This window comes from Carcharodon carcharias, chromosome X, assembly GCF_017639515.1.
Source record: "Carcharodon carcharias isolate sCarCar2 chromosome X, sCarCar2.pri, whole genome shotgun sequence".
Taxonomy (NCBI): domain Eukaryota; kingdom Metazoa; phylum Chordata; class Chondrichthyes; order Lamniformes; family Lamnidae; genus Carcharodon; species Carcharodon carcharias.
Window position 1 is genome coordinate 16,536,543 of NC_054507.1, and position 20,143 is coordinate 16,556,685.

General features: G+C 42.7%; 1 protein-coding gene across 1 annotated transcript in view; it reads left to right on the top strand.

Moving 5' to 3' along the window:
• The window catches only part of LOC121273208 (sodium channel protein type 8 subunit alpha-like), a 228,576-nt gene that overhangs the window by 172,269 nt on the left and 36,164 nt on the right, over positions 1-20,143 (top strand). Inside the window, exons 18-21 of the mRNA XM_041180199.1 lie at positions 9,522-9,642; positions 10,953-11,107; positions 12,842-13,015; positions 18,903-19,025. Of these exons, the coding sequence (XP_041036133.1) occupies positions 9,522-9,642; positions 10,953-11,107; positions 12,842-13,015; positions 18,903-19,025 (573 nt within the window). The remainder of the gene's footprint in view (positions 1-9,521; positions 9,643-10,952; positions 11,108-12,841; positions 13,016-18,902; positions 19,026-20,143) is intronic.

A 20,143-nucleotide genomic window follows, 5' to 3' on the forward strand; every position in this document is an offset into this window, starting at 1 on the left:
TAACATTAATGAATTCAGACAAATATACCAGAGGATGAACTTCAGAATGACAAAATGTCTTCAGGCTGACCAATCTCACAGTATTCAGACTGCTTCAGTGTAAACTTGTGGAGGCAACGGGGTCTCAGCTGCTGACTGAAGAGCCATCGAGCGTCCCGTGGCGCCTCGTTTTGGGAAGGCCCGCTGCATCTTGTGCCACTCAGGCACTTAACTGGCCAACAGCAGGCCTACCCCGCCGCCCCCCCGCACAATTAAGGACCTCATGGGTGGAAGTCCCACCACAGAGCTGCTGGCCAATCAGAGACTGACAGCTCTTCTATACTCAGCAGCATCACCAGCGAGGCGATGGCTGCTGCCAGTATGACACCCACCTGAAGCCTCAGATTGAGAGGAGGATCCAGGAGTGGGTGAGTGAGGCAGCCAGGTGGTTGCGGGATGGGGAGGTGGAGGAGGGTTGGCAGCAAGTTGAGGAGGGTGGGTCCCAGCAGGCCCCCCCCCCCCCCCACAACTCCCTGATACCGGATCCCTTGATCAGGCACTGAGCGCCTCTGAATGAGGGAGCACCTCCACTTCAGAAGTCCGCAAGATGTTTACTTGTCATGCTCCTTGCATGGCAAGCCCACCGCCCATCTCTGGGTTAATACCAACGTTGGCAGGATAAGGCCCTTAAGCGGACACTAATTGCCCACTTAAGGGCTTCAATTGGCGGTGGGGCAGGAAGGCTGTCCATGGGCTTTCCCACCCTGGACTTAATCAGGGCGAAGGTGGGAAGGTGACGGGGTCCCCACCCACCACCCTCCCACCTGATTAAATGCACCCCACCACCAAACTCACTACAGGGGAGGGCATATGATTCTGCCCCTTGTACGGTCACTCTCCCATTCCCCAACCTGACCGACATCTGTTTGAAAAGTCTACATTGAGCATTCAAACACTGGACAGGATAGTCCAAAATTCCTACGCCTGATTTTGTAGCATAAGTTTTAACCATTAGAAGCAAGTCAACTCCATTGCAAAAATAGTGGAGATAGAAATTTCAGATGAATGCACTAAGCATTCTTGTATGACTATTTCACAGTGGTACCTTGGGGCTGAAGTTTTTTCCCCCCAACTACTCTCCTAAAGAACCTGGGAAAGGCTATTGTTGGAACCAATCATATTAAGGAAGACTAGGATTCCATTCCTGTAATGAGTTCCAGGTTTTAGGAGGTAGATTAAGAAACTGGAATTTATAGGTAGTAATCTCAGAGTTACCACCAGTGCAGCAAAAGGCAGAGAAGGGAAGTATGTGTATGGCTAGAGGCATGGCAAAGGAGAGAGGGTTGCGATTCTTTGGACATTAGGACCAGTTCTGATGCAGGAATGAACTGTATTCAGGTGATGCCCTACTCTGAAACAATGTCCCTGCAGGGAGGTTAGAGGAGGATTCACACCAGTGCTTTCCAAACTATTTTCCAATGTGACCCCACTTTAATACCTGAAAATGATTGTGACCCCAGATGCCAGCAGAAACAAACAGCAATTCAGTAGCGTTCAGTATATAATTATTAAAGTTGGCATATTATAGATCAACATATAATAAAATTGCATTTTAAAACATGTTGTCAAAATGTTATTATTTTATGAACTCATGTAGGTTTTAGCCAATCTCTCCATATCCCCTTGTGATATAAGACTCAGTGAAGCCCCTCTTCCCCCAACTCTCCAATCCCCACAGATGCATTATAATTAGCCCCTTCCCCCACCATACGCAGACGTATGCACACACACACGTGTACACACATATACACACACACACACACACAAACACACACCCCCCCTCTTTCTAAACCCTCCCCCACTGCACTCACTCACTCAGCAGCTCCTCATACTAACCCCCCTCCTCCATTCATTCAGCAGCCCCTCTTTCCTAGCCTCTCCCCCCCAGCCCCACTCACTTAATCACCTCTTCCCCCCGCCCCCACCCCCCGCCTCCCCCCCCCACCCTGCTTTTGGTCTAGTTACTTGTATCTGTGAATAAGCTATCTAGGCATAAGGAGCCTTTACAACAGGCAGACAGGAGCAGAAAAACAGCCATGTTTAAAGCCACCACTCACTTCCACGGCTCAGCTGCATTACCTCCTGTTTCTTCCCACACTCCAGACGTAGTCAGTCTCTGCTGGCCTCTGCCTGGACTAAGCCATGCACAAACACCCTGGGCCCACTCAAATTCACTGGATATAATGAGGATGACCTCATTATGCATGCTTGGCTGAGATCCCAGACCAATAGAAGCATGAGCTCAGCAGGAATTCTGTTCTGACAAGTGAAGGGAATTGTTGACCTGGCTTGATTGACAGCTTTAAGCAGTTATAATAAGTTATTCATTCTGTGCACTCTTTTGTCAATGTCTTGATGTTTATTTGGACAAGATTAAGAGGTGTGAAGTGTTTAAAGCCTCCATTATAGATACTGATTGATGCTTTTGTAGGGTTGTGGAACATTTCTGAATGGGTGTTTTTTTTCTGTCAGCAATTCCACACTTGCCACTTATTATAATGCTCATTGGTTATATACACAGTGCATACTGGGTGAATGGGCATGTAGGGGCTTGAGCTGGCATGGAGAGTATGAGGGGCTATAGGGAGTGGCTGGAGGTCATGAGTTGGCATGGAGAGTATCGGGGACATAGGGAGTGACTGGGTGGGCATGAGTTTGCATTGAATTGGCATGGACACTATGACGGGCCATGGGGACTTGTTGGGGGGCATGGGTAAGACCTTTTGAACTTACCTTTCAAAAAGTTCCTGAACCAAGACTATGGTTCATGACTACAGAGAGCGTAAGCCCCGAGTCATGGAGAAACTGGTCCGACTCCACGAAAACTTCAGTGGGGGAGCTAGGTGACGCCTACTCCCACAATAGAGCCAGCCAGGTCAGGAGTGCAGGGTGCAGGCTTGGTACCCGCACCCTTATCCCACACAAGCGAAAATTGCTGGTGGCGGGAATCCCAGAATCATGCCCCACCCACCATTTTTAAATGGCTCCGGAATCGACCCTACTCCACGGAAATCTGGCCCATAGAGTCCGAGACAACTTTCTACCCCGTTGATTAAAATAAGAAAACATGACACAGAGAGTGCAACAAAAATTGGCAACCGCTGGGTCAGGATTGGCAACTAAATATTGCAGGGAATAAAAGTTGAAGAAAGGATGAAAGGGAGGGTAATAATTAGAAACAAAATAATAATGTTAGAGGATAAGAATTTAAACAGATAAGAGTTTCAAAAGCATCCTTTTGGAGTGAGAATGAAATTTGTTAATGGTTTGCTGGGCATTTAGTAACAATAGAGTCATAATTGCAGGGGATCTAACTAACCTAACATAGAAAGGGGTGGGTAATGACCATTTTAACAGTCAAAGAAAGATATTGAAGGGTGTGGGGGGGCGAGTAATATGGGACTAGATAAGGTAGCTCTGGAAGAGAAAGTATGAGTACAGCCTTGATAGGTTGAGCTGCCTGCTTTTGTGCTGTAATATTCTATGAATCTGTTAACCTTCTCAACACATCTTGATCCAGTTCCCATTTAAAAGTGCCAGTTACGTTTATCTTATGTGTTAGTCATTAGCCATCTTGCTGAAATAAATTGGAGCTTTCTGGTCAAAACTATTGTCATAGATTGACTTAAACTACAGTGTCGATTTTAACTCCAAGTGGCTTTCAGGCAGACCGGACCAAGGCCTAAGTTTCAGGCCTGGGATATTATAACTTCCTGGACTCATTTAACTGCCACTACTCCAACTCCCACCCAATGGGATACAGAGTTGGCAAAGGAAGATTAGGATACTCATGAGTAGGGGTGATGGAGGGATTTTTGGAGGGTTCTGGTGGTGGGGATAGGGTGAGCTTGGAACTTCACTTGTGAGGCCTGGAATAGCACTGGTTCTCCACCCGCCCCCACTTCGGAAAGTTTGACAATTGCCTTGGAAGTCCTTGCTGTCCGCAAATCAGCCGTAGCCCAGCTTCAGCCTATAGGAACAACGCTGCTGTTTCCGCAATCAGACCCCAATGAAAAAATAATCAGAGTCCCATTGACATAGTTAGACCCTGATCTGCCTAAACGCATGAGGCCCCCACCTGCTTTAGGCAGCCGCCTCAGCTGCCTGCAAAATCCAAAACAGTGTGAAAAGGCTTTGAGTGGTTAAGTTTACCTGCTCATTGTTCACTGCCTGCCTGGTTTCCGCCAGCTAGTTAGGTTTAACACTGAGTCTTAACTTTTAACCCTGCAGCCATTTTATGCTTGGAAAAATCATTTTTTGGAATCACAGGAAATTTTGACCTGTAACATATATATCAGTGCTTTTCTGCAAAGTGCTTGTACCAAATCTGGCAGAAGTGCCTTGAAGATGCCCTCTCTGCCTAGGGTTTGATGGCGCAGTATTTAAAGAACTTGCAACCCATAAACGAAGGCTGAGGGGAGGCCTAATTGAAGTATATTAAATTATAAGGGGCCTAAATAGAGTCGACAGGAAGGTCCTATTTCCCTTGGTTGAGGGGTCTGAACCAGGCAGCATGGATTTCAGGTAGGAGGTTTAGAGAGGATTTTAGCAGAAATGTTTTCACCCAGTGGATGGTGGAGGTCTTGAACTCACTGCCTGAAAGGGTGATGGAGGCAGAAATCCTCAGAACATTTAAAAAGTACTTGGATATGTACATGAAATACCATAACTTACAAGGCTATGGGCCAAGAGCTGGAAAGCAGGATTAGGCTGGATGCTTCTTGTCAACCGGTGCAGACACAATGGACTGAATGGCCTCCTGAACCATGCTGCAAAATCCTATAATTATGATATAAGATGCATTGCTGTGTTTTGCATCTTGGAGCAGAATATTGCCATTGGCGTGAAGGGGCGGGCCTGACACTCCAACGCGTAAAATGATGCACCATGACGTCAGGCGTGCGTCCCGACGTCATCACACATCATTTCCATATTTCATTCGGTGGCCTATTTAGGCCATTAAAAAAGTAATTAAACTCATTAACAACGCTGCCCGTCCAACCTTAAGGTTGGTGGGCAGGCGAAGAGCCCAACCGGCTTTCGCATATTTCAGGAAACCTCATCCACGGGTGGGGTGAGGTTTCCTGAAGGTTTTATAAAATAATTAAATAAATTTTCAAAACTTCGCAAACATGTCCCAGCTCATGTGATGCTGTCACATGATGGGACATGTTTACTGTATAAATAAATCTTTACTTTATTTATTTAAAAACTTTTATAATCCATTCAGTCTCCCTGAGGCAGCTCCGTGCCTCAAGGAGATTGCTGCGCTCTCCCCTCTCTCCACCCCGCCCCCCCCAGCCCACACAGGTACCGGCCGCGCGTTACGCTGGGCAGGCCTTAATTGGCCCGCCCGCATAAAATGGCAGCACGCAGCCAATAGTGGGCGTCGATCGGCTCTGCGCCCGCTCCCATCCAGCCCGTCCGCCTTAGGAAAAATTCTCCCCTTGAATCATTTGCAAGTTCTGATGAATGTAGAGAACTTAGAGTTCATCAGTGAGTCTGAATGTGGGGAACAGCAGCAATGAGCAAATCAATTGTTTAATGATTTTTTTTTTAGTTCGCTGTAGTTTTATCAAATCGGCAAAATCATTTCAATCTGGTCAAAACAGGAAACTTCAGGTGCTTTTTTTATTGCCTGTTCCTTCTTCAGAATGCCTTGTTTCGCTTTGCTAACAATTTAGACGGAGAGGGATAATTACCTTCCTGAAAAGATTTTAGTTAAAGTTAATTTGTACAAGGGAGTAATATTTCTCTAGGGCCCTGTAGCTTTCCTGCAGAAGCTCCAGCAGATGTTTTGTAGGAACCTTTTAGAAATGGCGAAAATGGCCATCTCTGCCATTTTCCCAAAGTTTCTATTTACAGTGGACAATAAAGTTGATTTCTTAAAATTCATTCATGGGACGTGGGTGTCGCTGGCTGGGCCAGCACTTATTGTCCATCCCTAGTTGCCCTTGAGAAGGTGGTGGTGAGCTGCCTTCTTGAACCGCTGCAGTCCATGTGGTGTAGGTACACCCACAGTGCTGTTAGGAAGAGAGTTCCAGGATTTTGACCCAGCGACAGTGAAAGAACGGCGATATATTTCCAAGTCAGGATGGTGAGTGGCTTGGAGGGGAACTTCCAGGTGGTGGTGTTCCCATGTGTCTGCTGCACTTGACCTTCTAGATGGTGGTGATCGTGGGTTTGGAAGGTGCTGTCGAAGGAGCCTTGGTGAATTCCTGCAGTGCATCTTGTAGATGGTACACACTGCGGCTACTGTACATCAGTGGTGGAGGGAGTGAATGTTTGTGGACGGGGTGCCAATCAAGCTACTTTGTCCTGGATGGTGTCAAGCTTCCTGAGTGTTTTGGAGCTGCACTCATCCAGGCAAGTGGGGAGTATTCCATCACACTCCTGACTTGTGCTTTGTAGATGGTGGACAGTTACTCACTGCAGGATTCCTAGCCTCTGACCTGCTCTTATAGCCACAATATTTACATGGCTAGTCTAGTTTGCAGATTTAGGAACTTCAGGGCCAGGAAGACTAGACTCAGGCGAAACTTCTCAGGCCTTGTCCTGCATCCTGCATCAGGATGTCAGATTGGTGTCCACACCTCACCAATTTCATTCAGATGAGGCCCTTTTTGATGGCGTCCAGATCCCACCAAACATTTTGTGCCAGTTGAGCTTAAGAAATTCTTAATTGCATACACTGGCTGCAAAATGTGGGGGAAAAAAATGTACCATTTTCCCAGGAGCAGCATTATTCACCTTGATGGCCATGACAAAAGAAACAAGTACCTTGAGTGTTGCTGAAAAAAGAGATGTGCTGCCGAAGCTTTTTTGTCTTGCACTCACCAGGACAGACACAAGAATACCAATTTTCAAAGGGAGCAACAATTTATATTGCATCAGAAAAGGGTGCCGATTAGTTGACTGATTGGTTGAGACGTTGCCATGGAGAATGCACCAGGGGACTATTGTTCCCCCACCCTCTTGTTTAATTCAAGAAAGAGTGCAATGCCTGAACATAATCCTTTTGCCTGCAGAGGACAGATCCCTACTTTTGATTATATGTAGCTTTCAGCAAGTATAAGTGAGCCACATCACGAGTGTGACTTTTTTCAGCAACGCTCAAGGTCTGTACTACCAATCGACTAAATAAATAAACAATGTAGGGCTGGTCACCGTTCCTTGTATACTGAGCTGGGGAAAAGCCAAAATGTATTTAAAAGTGTGTTCTGGTTATATGGGGGAGAATTTTCTCCCCATCGGGCGGGCAGGTCAGGAGCAGGCGCGGGCGGGCACCGAGCCAATTGCCGCCTGGGAATGGCTGCGCGCCGACATTTTACTTGGGCGGGCCAAGTGAGGCCTGCCCAGCGTGACACACACCCGGAAGCGCTCAGCACTACCCTGTGTGAGCGGGTGGGGGGGCGGGGGGAGCTGCCTCAGGGAAATTAAGTTCAGTCATGAAGATGTGAAAAATAAAAAAAGTTATTTAGACATGTCCTCTCATGTGACATTGTCACATGAGCTGGGACATGTTTATGAATTTTCATAAAACATTTTATTGAATTAAAAAACTCTTCATGAAACCTCATCCCACCCGTGGATAAAGTTCCATGAAAAACGCGAAGGCCGCCTGGGCTCTTAGCCTGCCCGACAACCTTAAGGTTGCACGAGCAGTCCTGACAAGTACCTTAATTAGTCGATTAATGACCTTAACAAGTCCTTGACAGTTCGGCGGATGCACAGTCGACTCTGGTGCGCGCCTGCCGAACTGAAGATCGGAATGACACGTGCCCCTGCACGCCGAACAGAAGATTCTGCCCATGATGTTGATTTTAACCTATAAAAAAAACAGGGTGGATTTGAGTCAAGTGGGGGATTGAAGTGTGACAGGTCTGTTTCCCAGCTTAAACCCGCCTTCAACACTCCTGGCTCCACTGAGGAAATGTTTTGAACTTATCCTAGTGGACCGCATTGGCTTCCAAATGGTGAAATAGCTCAAGGGTCAGGCAGAATTCTGTTAGAGTCCCATGTACATCAGGCATGGCTTTCCCACCAGATGAAGACCAGAGGAAGCGGAGGTGGGACCAGAGAGCGGAGATACATCTCCGGACACCACAAGTAAGACCTAGACATCCTCTCTGTCATGCCATGCACCTTACTCTGCTTCTTCCAAATGTGAGATTCCCGCCCGCCCCCAAACACCCAAGATGATTGGAGACATCCAATTCTCTGCCAGCTTCCCACCTGTTTTCCAGGATTCCGGGATTTAAATGATGCCTGAGAGTTAAAATAACCTGGGCTTTATTTTTGGAGCAGCGAGTAAGTTTTCACCTTGCACTGCTACCCGCCTTCCCGGAATTAAAACCAGAGCCTTTGTCTCTGTGTTGTCCATCAGTCGAATGGGATTATTTCTTTGAGTCAAAGGCTTTTAACCCTGAAGATACCTTAATAAGTAGTTAGAACAAAAATACGATGCCCTAAATGAAATATTGCATTTTAGCTCACAGGCTACTTTACTTCAGACGGGAGAGTAAAGGTGGGAGGTTAACCTCCAACAATACAAGCACTGATAGGGGAATAGAATAGCGACTTCTATATACCTTATCGACCTCAGAACCACACTTATTAATGTCCTCTTGCTGCTGCATTGCGCTATCTCTCTTTCACAAATCTCAGTTTATGAATATATGAACAAGTTCTCTTTGAGTTTCTGTCTGATTTTTTATTTCTATGTTTCATTCGGCACACTGTCAAGGGATTCCAAATTGCACAGTACGTGATTAGCAGCAAAAGCATCAGTGGGTTATCATCTTCCTTAAAACTACAAACAAAGTTACAAATGGATGACAGTAATGGGCAGGATGAAACCCATGAGCCATTCAGCCTGTCACATAGCTGCATTGTCTTGTGCATCACAATGTATTGACTGCCCATCCTAACCGAAACCATGTTACCTCCTGGGATGTCTGAATGCGTTTATTACTCATATTGCACAAAAAATAATGTTGTTATGTTCTTAGAGATCAAGGCAGTAATTCCCTGGTGAGAGTACACAATATATCAATAGGACTCCATCTTTATCTGTTTTGAACTTTATGGATTTAGTTTTTGTGGCACCCAACTATGATACAATGTTGGGGTTGTCAGTGCAAAATGTTCAAAGGACTGAACCGGTGACAAACATAGGGATTGAATTTCCATCCTTTCACCATCTTTCCAGGATTTCCTGCAGCAGTTACAGCAGACGGGAGAACTGCTGTGCAAATTTAACCTCATGATCTCTAAGCTGTTCCTCTTTGTTTGTATTTGTGTCTCACTCAAATATCACAACTAAAATAAAACAAGCTGTGCTGTGACCTGATGACCAGAACAAGTTAAAGATACATGACCTACACTATCTCTCTCTACATTTGATGTGACAACATCCATTCCTTCAGCACCACATACCATTATGAAGTTGCCAATTGTTTGTTTGTCTCATGAACTTGCAGAAACTGGATGACACCAGCTCGTCAGAAGGAAGCACAATAGATATAAAGCCAGAAGGAGAAGAGGGGCCCCCAGTAGAGCAACCTGAAGAGTACTTGGACCCTGAAGCATGCTTCACTGATGGTAGGACTGGATTTCACAACTTCGTAAAATCACAATTAGCACTGCAAGAGAAGTTGGTTGTGATAGCTTGGATAATACACAGTGAGTGCAAGACATAGACAGGTGGCTTAATCTGCATGCTGTTTTTATTAAATGCAGAGAATAGACATTGTCCTGATGGTTCATAAAATAGTAAGCAGCTCGGCCATCATTTCAAGCACGTACTGGGTCAGTAGTTGGAAAATGCTGTTTAATGAGGATAAGCGTAAAATAATTTGTGAGGAAGCATGTGTTAAAAATAGTCTTGTCAATATTATACTTTTAACTGCAGTTGAATATATAAGGGGGTGATTGACTTGCATTAGAATTCAACTTGTTACTGTGTAAGATGTTGGTTAAACTCTATCTGGATTGCTATGTGACGTTCACCTAATTATAGAAAGGATATTACTACTTGCAGTTTGGCTCAGAAGCAAAAAAGATAATTCCAGGTATCGGGAACTTTTTGAGGAACAAGAAATGGACGGCAAGAGAAATCTTTGAGGTCACCTAACTGAAGTTTTCAGCATCTGAGTAAAGTTGATTGAGGGAAATTGTTTACTTTGAGCAATGGGTTTAAATAGTGGAGGATGGAAGTTAAAAGTTTTGAGGTTTGAAAAATGGAAGTCTTTTTTTGTTGCACCAAAGTTAATTGATTCGTGGATCAGGGAAGGCCAGAAGCAAATAGCATGAAGTGGGTGCAAGAGGAATGTAGATGAGTTCTTGAAGTAACAAAAAATTAGATGAGGCAGGATAGGAGGTCTTCTGATGCAGTAGGTAGAGTCCTTGCTCCTGAGATAGAAGCTCTGGGTTCAGGTCCCACCTCAGGACTTGATGGCCATGGAAGGTATGTGTATAACACGGCCAAACAGGTTGATTATCAGCCTGTAAATCCTTCCAATACCCCTAATGGCAGGCAGTAAGAGCAGGAAAGTGTCCTGGTCAGCCATACTGCAGAAGGCAATGGCAAACCACTGCAGTACTTTGCCAAGCATAATCATGGACTGATCCAATCAAGGCTCAGAGTGACCAACGTCCTCTTAGAGAATGGTACCTGAAGAGAGAGAGAGGATGCAGATTGAAATTAATCAAAAAGGGACAGCCTTGTTGGACGAAATGGTCTTTTTTGTTTTTGGATGAAAGAACAATTACCAATAGGTGTAGATTCAGAAATTGTACGATGCTCTTAGACAGAATAGTCACCTTAGCTGAATAATTGGCATGTGAGCTAATTAACTGAGAAATAATCCTTCCCCACTACTCCTAGAATTGTGTGTTTCTATTTTTCATAGGTTGTGTACAACGGTTTAAATGTTGTCAGGTCAGCATCGAAGAAGGTTGGGGCAAACCATGGTGGACCTTGCGAAAGACCTGCTTCTTAATAGTGGAACATAACTGGTTTGAAACCTTCATCGTTTTTATGATTCTGCTCAGCAGTGGAGCACTGGTAAGTCCTTGTGAAGTGGGGCAGCATTAGCCCTCAGTGCACCTGCGTATTTGTTGTCTATCAGTTCACCAAAAGAAAGGCGGCGCTTTGTTTTCTTAAGCTGCAAGTACACTACCTGTTTTCTTTGAATCACAGTTATGTGTTGGCTATATTTGCAGTATTTTTTTTTCATTTCTTCTAACTCTTGCTGGGATATAGGTCCCACGAGTACCAGATGTGCTCCAGTAACTTGTCCAAGTGGCCATTCTTCTCGAGTGCACCTAGTTAACAGCTTGTTCGACTGTGGCCACCATTGCGACTGAACCTCACTGTCTCCATACAAGAATTTTCCACCAGCATTGGTCAGTGAGGAGCAGCAGGAGCCCAGGTTGATTTGTCCTGACCACTACCTGCCCACCTCACCACCACCACCACCACCACCACCCCCCACCCCACCCCCCACCCCCGCCACACTCCCCAATCAAGCGACACTTTGGCCAACTGCTGCCCAAGCTGAGATCAGCTAATTTGACACAAATAAAGATTTGAGCCTCAGACTCTCTAATTCTGTATGATTCAACTTTACATAGGCCAAGGACTTACCTCACTAGCCGTAGAGGGACGAGACTTTTACATGTCAATTAGTCAGTGTTAAATTATAACTAGATTTGTTCCTTCATATCAATCTAATTCTTTTTCATTACCAATTGCAATGCTTGTTTTCTAGTATACAATTCCAAATTCTTAATTGTGAAGTATCACAAGATATTTACAGCGTTGAAACAGTCCATTCAGCCCAACTGGTTCATACAGTGTTTATGTTCCACATGAGCCTCCTCCCCAATCCTCATCATCCCACCCTATGAACATATCCTTCTATTCCTTTCTCCCTCATGTACTTATATAGCTTCCCCTTAAAGGCATCATTGCTGTTCGCCTCAACTACTCCCTGTGGTCATGAGTTCCACATTCTTTGGGGAAAGAGAATTGAATTCCTTGTTGTATTTATTAGTGACTCTCTTATACTAATGATCCCTTGTTCTGGTCTCAGCTACAAATGGGAAATGTCTTCTCTATGTCTACCCTTTCATAATTTTTAAGACCTTTACCAGGTCACCTTTCAGTCATCTCTTTCCTGGAGAAAAGAGCCCTAGCCTGTTCAATCTTCCCTGATGGGTTTAACCTCTCAGTTCCGGTATCATTCTAGTAAATCTCTTCATCGATAAAGCCAAATTTTAAATAAGAAATTTTGTGTACTGTTGTGTGTCATGACAGTATTGGCTACAATACATGTTGCCTATGGATTATTTTCCAAATAAATTGTTGAAAAGTCTATCCCCACCTCCCACTGCCACCCACCAACCCTGCCTTGGCTCAACTGGTAAATGCACCACTGGGTGTAAAACTGAGTTACACAAACCAGGCAGGTTTCAGGTTTAATTCCCAATCTATGAACAGTTGCCTGATCTGAGCGAGAGCAATTGTTGGAGTGTTACACTAGTCTCCCAGGGCTAGTGAGAAGGAAACCAGCTTGGATAGTCAATCAGAGGAAGACAAGACTGGGGTGATCCACACACACACACGCACACAGACACAGACACACAATTGAAAATACTGCCAGAAGTCATGAAGTAAGGAAATAGAAGGCAGCTGACATGACCCCCATGGAACCAAACCTTGGCTCGGTGGTGCATTTAAGAATTTTATTTTTGAAAAGCAATTGCCATACAGTTTTAAAATTGTCCTTCTTTTTAGGCTTTTGAGGATATTTACATTGAACAGCGGAAGACAATCCGGACCATCCTTGAGTATGCTGATAAAATCTTCACGTACATCTTTATCCTTGAGATGTTGTTGAAGTGGACAGCCTATGGATTTCAAAAGTACTTCACGAATGCATGGTGCTGGCTGGACTTCCTCATTGTGGATGTATGTATCCAGCCTTTTTGCGTATTTTTTGCCAACTTTCAGCAGGGGTGGGCGGGCTCGAAATAGTGGCGTTTGGCTGTGTGTTCTCATTTGGTATTCAAAGAATAATATCTACATTTAATCCAATATGATGCACTTAAGATGCAGTGAACTGTTGTGCCAATCTTGTCAAAATGTGCTGTGAGGAAGAATGAGGGGTTGGTCTCATAAACTAATCTAAAGTGGGCTTAAGAGCAAAAACATATATCAATGAGGTCCCTCCAAAACGGTTTAGTGGATGACTGTTGGGCTTAATCTGACAAAGAAATTATTTAAGTGATGGAGGGTTTTGATCAGTAGGTTAGTAGTGAACGTGAAGAAGACCTGAATCTTCATTCCATGCAGGTTCTCCTCAAGAGGCCTACTGGACCAAATAAAGCCTGAACCATTCCGTTTTTTCCCACAAATAACATGGAATACCCGTACCCCTATATCATATTATTTTGCTATTTTTTTTTATGAGGTGAACATGCTGTGTCAAATGCCTTCTAAAAATGTATAACTGCTTTATAACAAAACATCAGTACATTTTAAGAGTGGCAGCAAAGGTATTAATAGTGAATGCAAGATGGAGATGTGTGCTTTCACTTCTAAGTTCATTCTATAGAAATTGAAGCCACTTGTCCCTTATTCATAAAACCATTGGTTTGTCATTTTTCTCTTGTGTAAAGAAAAATTGAGTTTATAAGGTTACCTTCTACTATCTTTCAACCAATGTCCTCTCCCTAAATCATTTGAATGTTAACTTATGATAAAGCATGTTTTATGATATTGTAATCACGTGGAATTTTATGTTCTGTCACCAAAGATGCAGCCTGTGATTTAATTCCACTGTTGGTGGGATTTGTGCAAATCTATTGACTGTGGTGGATTGTTTTATTGTAACATTGACCTTAATATGTAGACCTTTTCGAAAATGAATAAGTTGTCATTTCAAATATGGGTGTTTTGCTGAATAAGGAAGGTGTTGACTTCATAACATTATGTGTAAAAATGTTTGCCTATGATTCAAGTGGCAGATTTTAGTTTGGAATGAAGCAGAACACTGAGCCCTACTAGAACTTGTGGTGGGTATCCTCTATGCAATGCTTCCTTTAGATCTGCCAGAGGATTTCCTTCAGTAACTGCAGTCAGTGTTGAAGTTCTGGCAGGTACATTTTCCTGTAGGAGAACTGAAAAGTATATTTTCTTAATGCCACTACGTTCAAGCTTAGAAATTGCAAATACAGTTGCTGTACATTCTAGTATAGAGTTTGCAACTCCATAAAAATTGTTGCCATTTTGGTTAAAAAAAAGAGAAGTTTCCTTATCTTTAGACAATAAGAGGTTGTATTTAACTTTCACTTCAGATTTTGCAATCTTAGAAGCTGGATTTGAACCTGTGAATGAGTTTTTATGAAAGTCCAAACTGCTAATTTCATGGTGTTTAATTTATTTTAACTACATGTTAACTAACGGTCAGGAGTTTCACAAACTCATTTAGTACTAATGTTGCACAGTGCAATTTCAAACCAAGAATCCATGATCATTCTTTCAATGAATAATGCACAATGCATGTTATTCCCCTATAATATATATGGGGGTAGAAATTTGTCTTGAGTGATAACGCAAAATGGACACTATCAAGTTTGAATCAGTTGCCCGTTCTACTCCATACCCAAAATTGAGTTCCATTCATTTGAATCTGAATATTAAGCCAGGTGTACACCAGATGGCCCACAGGATACCCCATGTTTAGCATCCCCATGCAAGTGGATTCCCTCCCATATTCCACCCCCCCCACCCAATCTCCCCATTTCGTGCTGGTTTCCCAGACGGCTAAGTGTATATTACTTCATTAACTGTATTCTTGTATTTTTACTGTATTATAAGCCTCAAAATTACACTGTGTTATTACTTTATCATACTTGATGCATTTGTAACAATTTCCTTTTGCTATTTTAATACAAGTACTATCCCGTTTAAAAGGAATGGGTTAATGTCGCCATTAAAATGGTGGTTAAAGTAATGCACATGGCGTAATTTCTGGACGCTACTGTTTCGTTCCTATTAAACTTCCTGGTGTCAGGCAATGGCACAAAATGAGCAGTATTAGATTGGCTGCCTGTTCAACTCAGTGGCTGACATTCAGCTCAATTGCAGTCAACTGGCCGAGATGAATTCCTACCCTACAATGTTTGTCTCTGCAATAAGCATATATATATACATATATATATATACCCATGCTTAATTTTAGCCAATCTATGTTTCTATACTTATGCCTGAAGATGTTGAAATTCCACTTTAATAGTTAATTAATACATTCACGGGCAGGTTTTTGGGGTAAAAAACATTTATTTTAAAGAAACAAAGGAACTTGGCACATTAGCCAATGCATTACAAATACCATACAACTTGTACTCATATAGCCCCTTTAGCAGAATAAAATGTATCGTGGCATTTCACAGAGGCATTATAAAACAAAAACCAGCAGAGAGCTCCAACATGATGGAGAACAGCACAAAATGTACAAGATGGTGAAAACACATATAAGATGTATATATTATTGGAGATTAAGACACACATTCTTAAGACACTATTCTCATTCTAAAGTGGGTGAATTTCAATGGAGGCTCTCCCAATTTTCCGCCAAAACTGTGGTGAAAGAGATGAGGAAATTCCAGGCAAACACAGGAACTTTCTTTAGCAAAGTTAGAAAATGTTTTGTCCCACATTGACACTTTGAATTAATTGTTGAAGTTTAATCATTCTGACAGGTTTGACTTTGCTTATTGGTTTTCTTTGAATTTGTTCTTGGGGTATGGGTGTTGCTGGCTATCACTCATTCCTAATTGCCCTTGAGAAGGTGATGGTGACATATTTCTTGAACCGCTGCAGTCCATGTGGTGTAGGTACACCCACAGTGCTGTTAGGGAGGGAGTTCCAGGATTTTGACCCAGCGACAGTGAAGGAACGGCGATATATTTCCAAGTCAGGATGGTGTGTGGCTTGGAGGGGAACTTCCAGGTGGTGGTGTTCCCATGTGTCTGCTGCTTTATTGATTATTCTCTGTTCATAAACCAGCAATTTTATTGTCTGTATTGCTTCCTCAAGAGACTGAAGCGTTGAATATTATTCTTTGAAGAAAGTTTGCGATTTTATTCTTGCAATCCCTCTGTCCCTCACTGTATTCAATACCACTAGTTTCTCCTCACTTGAGTAACCCCCTCAGCCAAATAGACTGTCCAGGACTGGAGGTACCTCCATATACACCATCGGTGTTAGGTTAAACCCTACCATAGTTGAAGTCTGCTTTCTTATGTTCAAATCTCAGGGGTCAAATTGGACATGGGTGGGGACACCGAACAGGTATTATTGTGTCGTTTGCCATTTATACCCCTGTGCAGGCCAATATTCAGCTCCAGTGTCTTCATTAGGGCTGAATATCAGGCATGTGATCAAGCACAAAAGCAATAGCGTCCTTGTCCATGTCCAATTTCTAGAGAGGATCAAAATATCGCTGACAATCCAAACTAGAAATTTGAATTTCAGTCTGTCTGTGTGTGTCTAGAGCAACAACATAAAACTTTATATAATTAAGGTTTATAATGACTTTGTGTTTTAGCCCTAGGATGTTTCCAATGATTGTTTTCGAACATTTCAGTGTGATGTGAACGTGACACTCTCTTGTGGCAAAATGGTGGCGAATGACCTATTTTAGTATTTTGCCTGTGGATTTGAATTTCCATTTTGGTTGACTTGATTAGATAAACACATACTAATTACCATGTTACATACAGATCTCATTAACTTCCTTTTCAGAGTCTTGGACGATCAGCATCCTTACTTTTCCTTTTGGCTTCGGGTACAATAACCATTGTAAACAGGTGGACGTGAGCATGCTTAGTATTCTGTCTTGTCTGAAGGTGAACTAATAGAGAGTTGATAACCTGTAGACCAATTTATTGTATAGCTCCTTTCCTGTAGAACAGATTGCTTCCTCTTGTTGTGTTTAGAGTGAACACTGTAAAGTCCTGTTTAGATTTATATCCTTATGGAAGATTTTGAATTGTTTCAGTCTATTGTGTGCCTTGTCAAAGTTCAAAAAAATGAATTGATTTAAGATGTTTTCCAATTGTGCATATCAGGTCCTATTGACCTCTCTGAGTACTGAAGACAGATTTTGGTCTGCTATATTGTTTACGGTAACTAACTTCCTCAGCACATTCCTAGTGTCATTTCTGGGAATCGAGTGTAACTTATAGTACCAATTAGCTCGATTAAATGACTATTGTCTGAGTTATTTGAGTCAATTATAAGCTTAGCCGAACTGCTGAGTCAAAACTCATAATGGATAAACCAAATGTTTGCATCAGTTCTTCAGTGGGTGGTTTATCTCTACAACACTGTCTTTATTGCTCAGAGTGTTTAAAAAGAGAACTAGCTAAAATGCTCACAAAATGGATTTCTGTTCCTCCCTTTGTTTGTTTATGACCAAGTATCTTATGCGTATGAAGGACTACACTCGTGACATTCACTAGAATAAAGAGGGGTATTAAAAAGCATGGATCAGGGGAGATACTGCATTTATTCTCTGCACCTTCCTCAAACTTGCATAGTATGTCTGATTTGTTTGGACTTTCCATCATTGTAAAAGAGCTGCATTACTGTACCAGTATAACATAGACACAATTGCAAATGCTATTAATTAGTTATCCAAAATATATCCAAACTGAACAGATATCAAGCCATGTTGAATGGGCATCTCTTAGAACTTGAATTTTAATCCCACTTGGAGATAGTGCCTCCTAGGGAAGAGAGAATTTCTCCCTCGTAATGGATGCAGGTTACACTTATTTGCACAGAGTAATACTTACGTGTCTCAAATCTAGCCCCTCGTGCTCTATAAATTTGAGCCTGTCTTTTTTTTTGCCTTCTCTGCTGCCTCTAAACCTTGCAGCTGTGTGGTACACTCACACGAAAGCTGAGTAGAGAACTGAAGAAATTCATCTTAAGTGTGCAATCTTCCCTTTTAAGTTTCTCACACTGGCAAAGTCTCAAACTTTATACAATGTTATACTTGAAGGCAAAGTAGTGTGCCCAGTACTGTCTTCAAGTTGCTCCTTGCCAATGAGTCACTTCAAATGTGACAAACAAATAACATCTAGGAAACATTCTAAACATTTGTGATTGATTGATCCTTTGGTAGCTAAAAGAACACTGCAGCTTTAAATGAAAGCTTTCTGGGGAGCCCATTTGCTTTGCAAATGCACATTTTGTTTATCTAAATTTGAGTACAAAATGTTAAATTGAACATGACCACAAAAGTGCCAGTGTGACCAGGCATTTGGAACAATTTGTTTGCAGATGGAACTCTGTTTCCCCTCTGCCACCCTTCCCACCACCCCTCTCCAGTGCAGTGCCTCTGTATATAAAGGATATATCAGAGGTTAGTTTGATATGCAGCACAGATTTACCTGTATTCTTTTTTGTAGGTACCTTTTATTTGTGTGGCTTAATTTTCTGGGCTTTTTCTCCCCTCACTTCGATCGGATCTTCACAAAGTAAAGGGCAAGGGTAAGGTTCTTATCATCCATTGGGCGTTTTCCTCCAACAGGTCCCCTTTAGTTGTCTGTGTGTCTGTGACCCTTCTTTTCACTTTTCTTCCTTTTGTTCTATCTTATGCCTCTTCTCAACTACGCATTTCCTTCTAGGTCACTAGGAATTACTTCAGGCAAGGGAAGTAGGGAGCTGGTCTCAGTTCATCGCAACGAGCTTGGGGCAATTTCACAATTAGTCCACTTTGTTTCATCAGTGATAGGGCCTTTGCTAACAGTATTGGGAACTTTGCTTTTCTGTTTCTGTATAGGTTTCCTTAGTCAGCCTCGTAGCTAATGCCCTGGGCTACTCCGAACTAGGTGCCATTAAGTCTCTTAGGACACTAAGAGCTTTGAGACCTCTAAGAGCCTTATCACGATTTGAAGGGATGAGGGTAAGATGGAATAGCAGCTGACCTTCTGCATGCATATGAGAAAAAGTTTAAGCATGCTAGAATTGATCAATAATATCTGGGGAGGGGTAAATTAACCATGACACAGCTGCTGAACTTATCCCCTCTCCCTGTTATTCCGCACCTGCACCCTCTCCTGCAAAGGAGATACATTAGGCTGCCTCATCACATTAGACTGGCCCAAACTACATGCCATCGTAGAACATACATCAGCTGTTCTCATTTGGCCTGGCTTTCCTTTAGTGTTAAAAGGGTTTTTCTGCTGTAACCTAAATGGAGAATCACCAGGTGCAAAGATGTATACATGAAGCATATGCTTAAATATGGATCAGGCAGACTGAATGATTGATAATTGGTCCACAAAGCACCAACTTTAATTCGATTCTTCAATTGGGAACTGTAGTTTTTTTGTGCAAATCTGAGGTAAAATTAAATGTTTTTGAAGTTTGAATGTGCGTAATATCAGAACCACATATTTTTAGGCTTGCTCAATATATGCATGGTCATGGTGTTCATCTTGTTGTACCTGGTTGTTCTCAATCCAGTCCAATGGACTGGTGGCCTTGTCTGACAGCTTTTCCTTCCACTTCCTCCCTTCTTTATACCATGCTCTATGGTACCCCTGTTGTGTCACTTTAAACGAATTTGATCACAATCAAGCATTGCACTGAATGAGTTTGATGCCATCACAACATTTGAAAGATTTGAAATAATTTAATGTGGGATGAGTCTCGCTGCTGTTGATTGCATGGAATCCATATTGAATAATCGGCCACACATTTTGAAGGTGCATGTAATTTACAATGTACCACTACCTTCATTTCAGAAGAGCAAGTATACAGCACCGACCATCCAGTGCTTATTAAAGAGCCAATGTGTTGAAAAATTGGATTTTTTTCCAGCATTGCATTCAATGACTTGCAAGCATCCCTAGGTTAGATGTACGGTACGTTTGAGAGGAACTCTTATTATCAATTAATCCAGTCTAAAGCCTCAACCTTAGGAGAGGTGAAATTGCAGTGGAAGGTGACTGATAGAACAGCAAACAGAGGGAATGTGTTACAAAGGTGCGTACAATGCCACATTCGTAACATACAGAC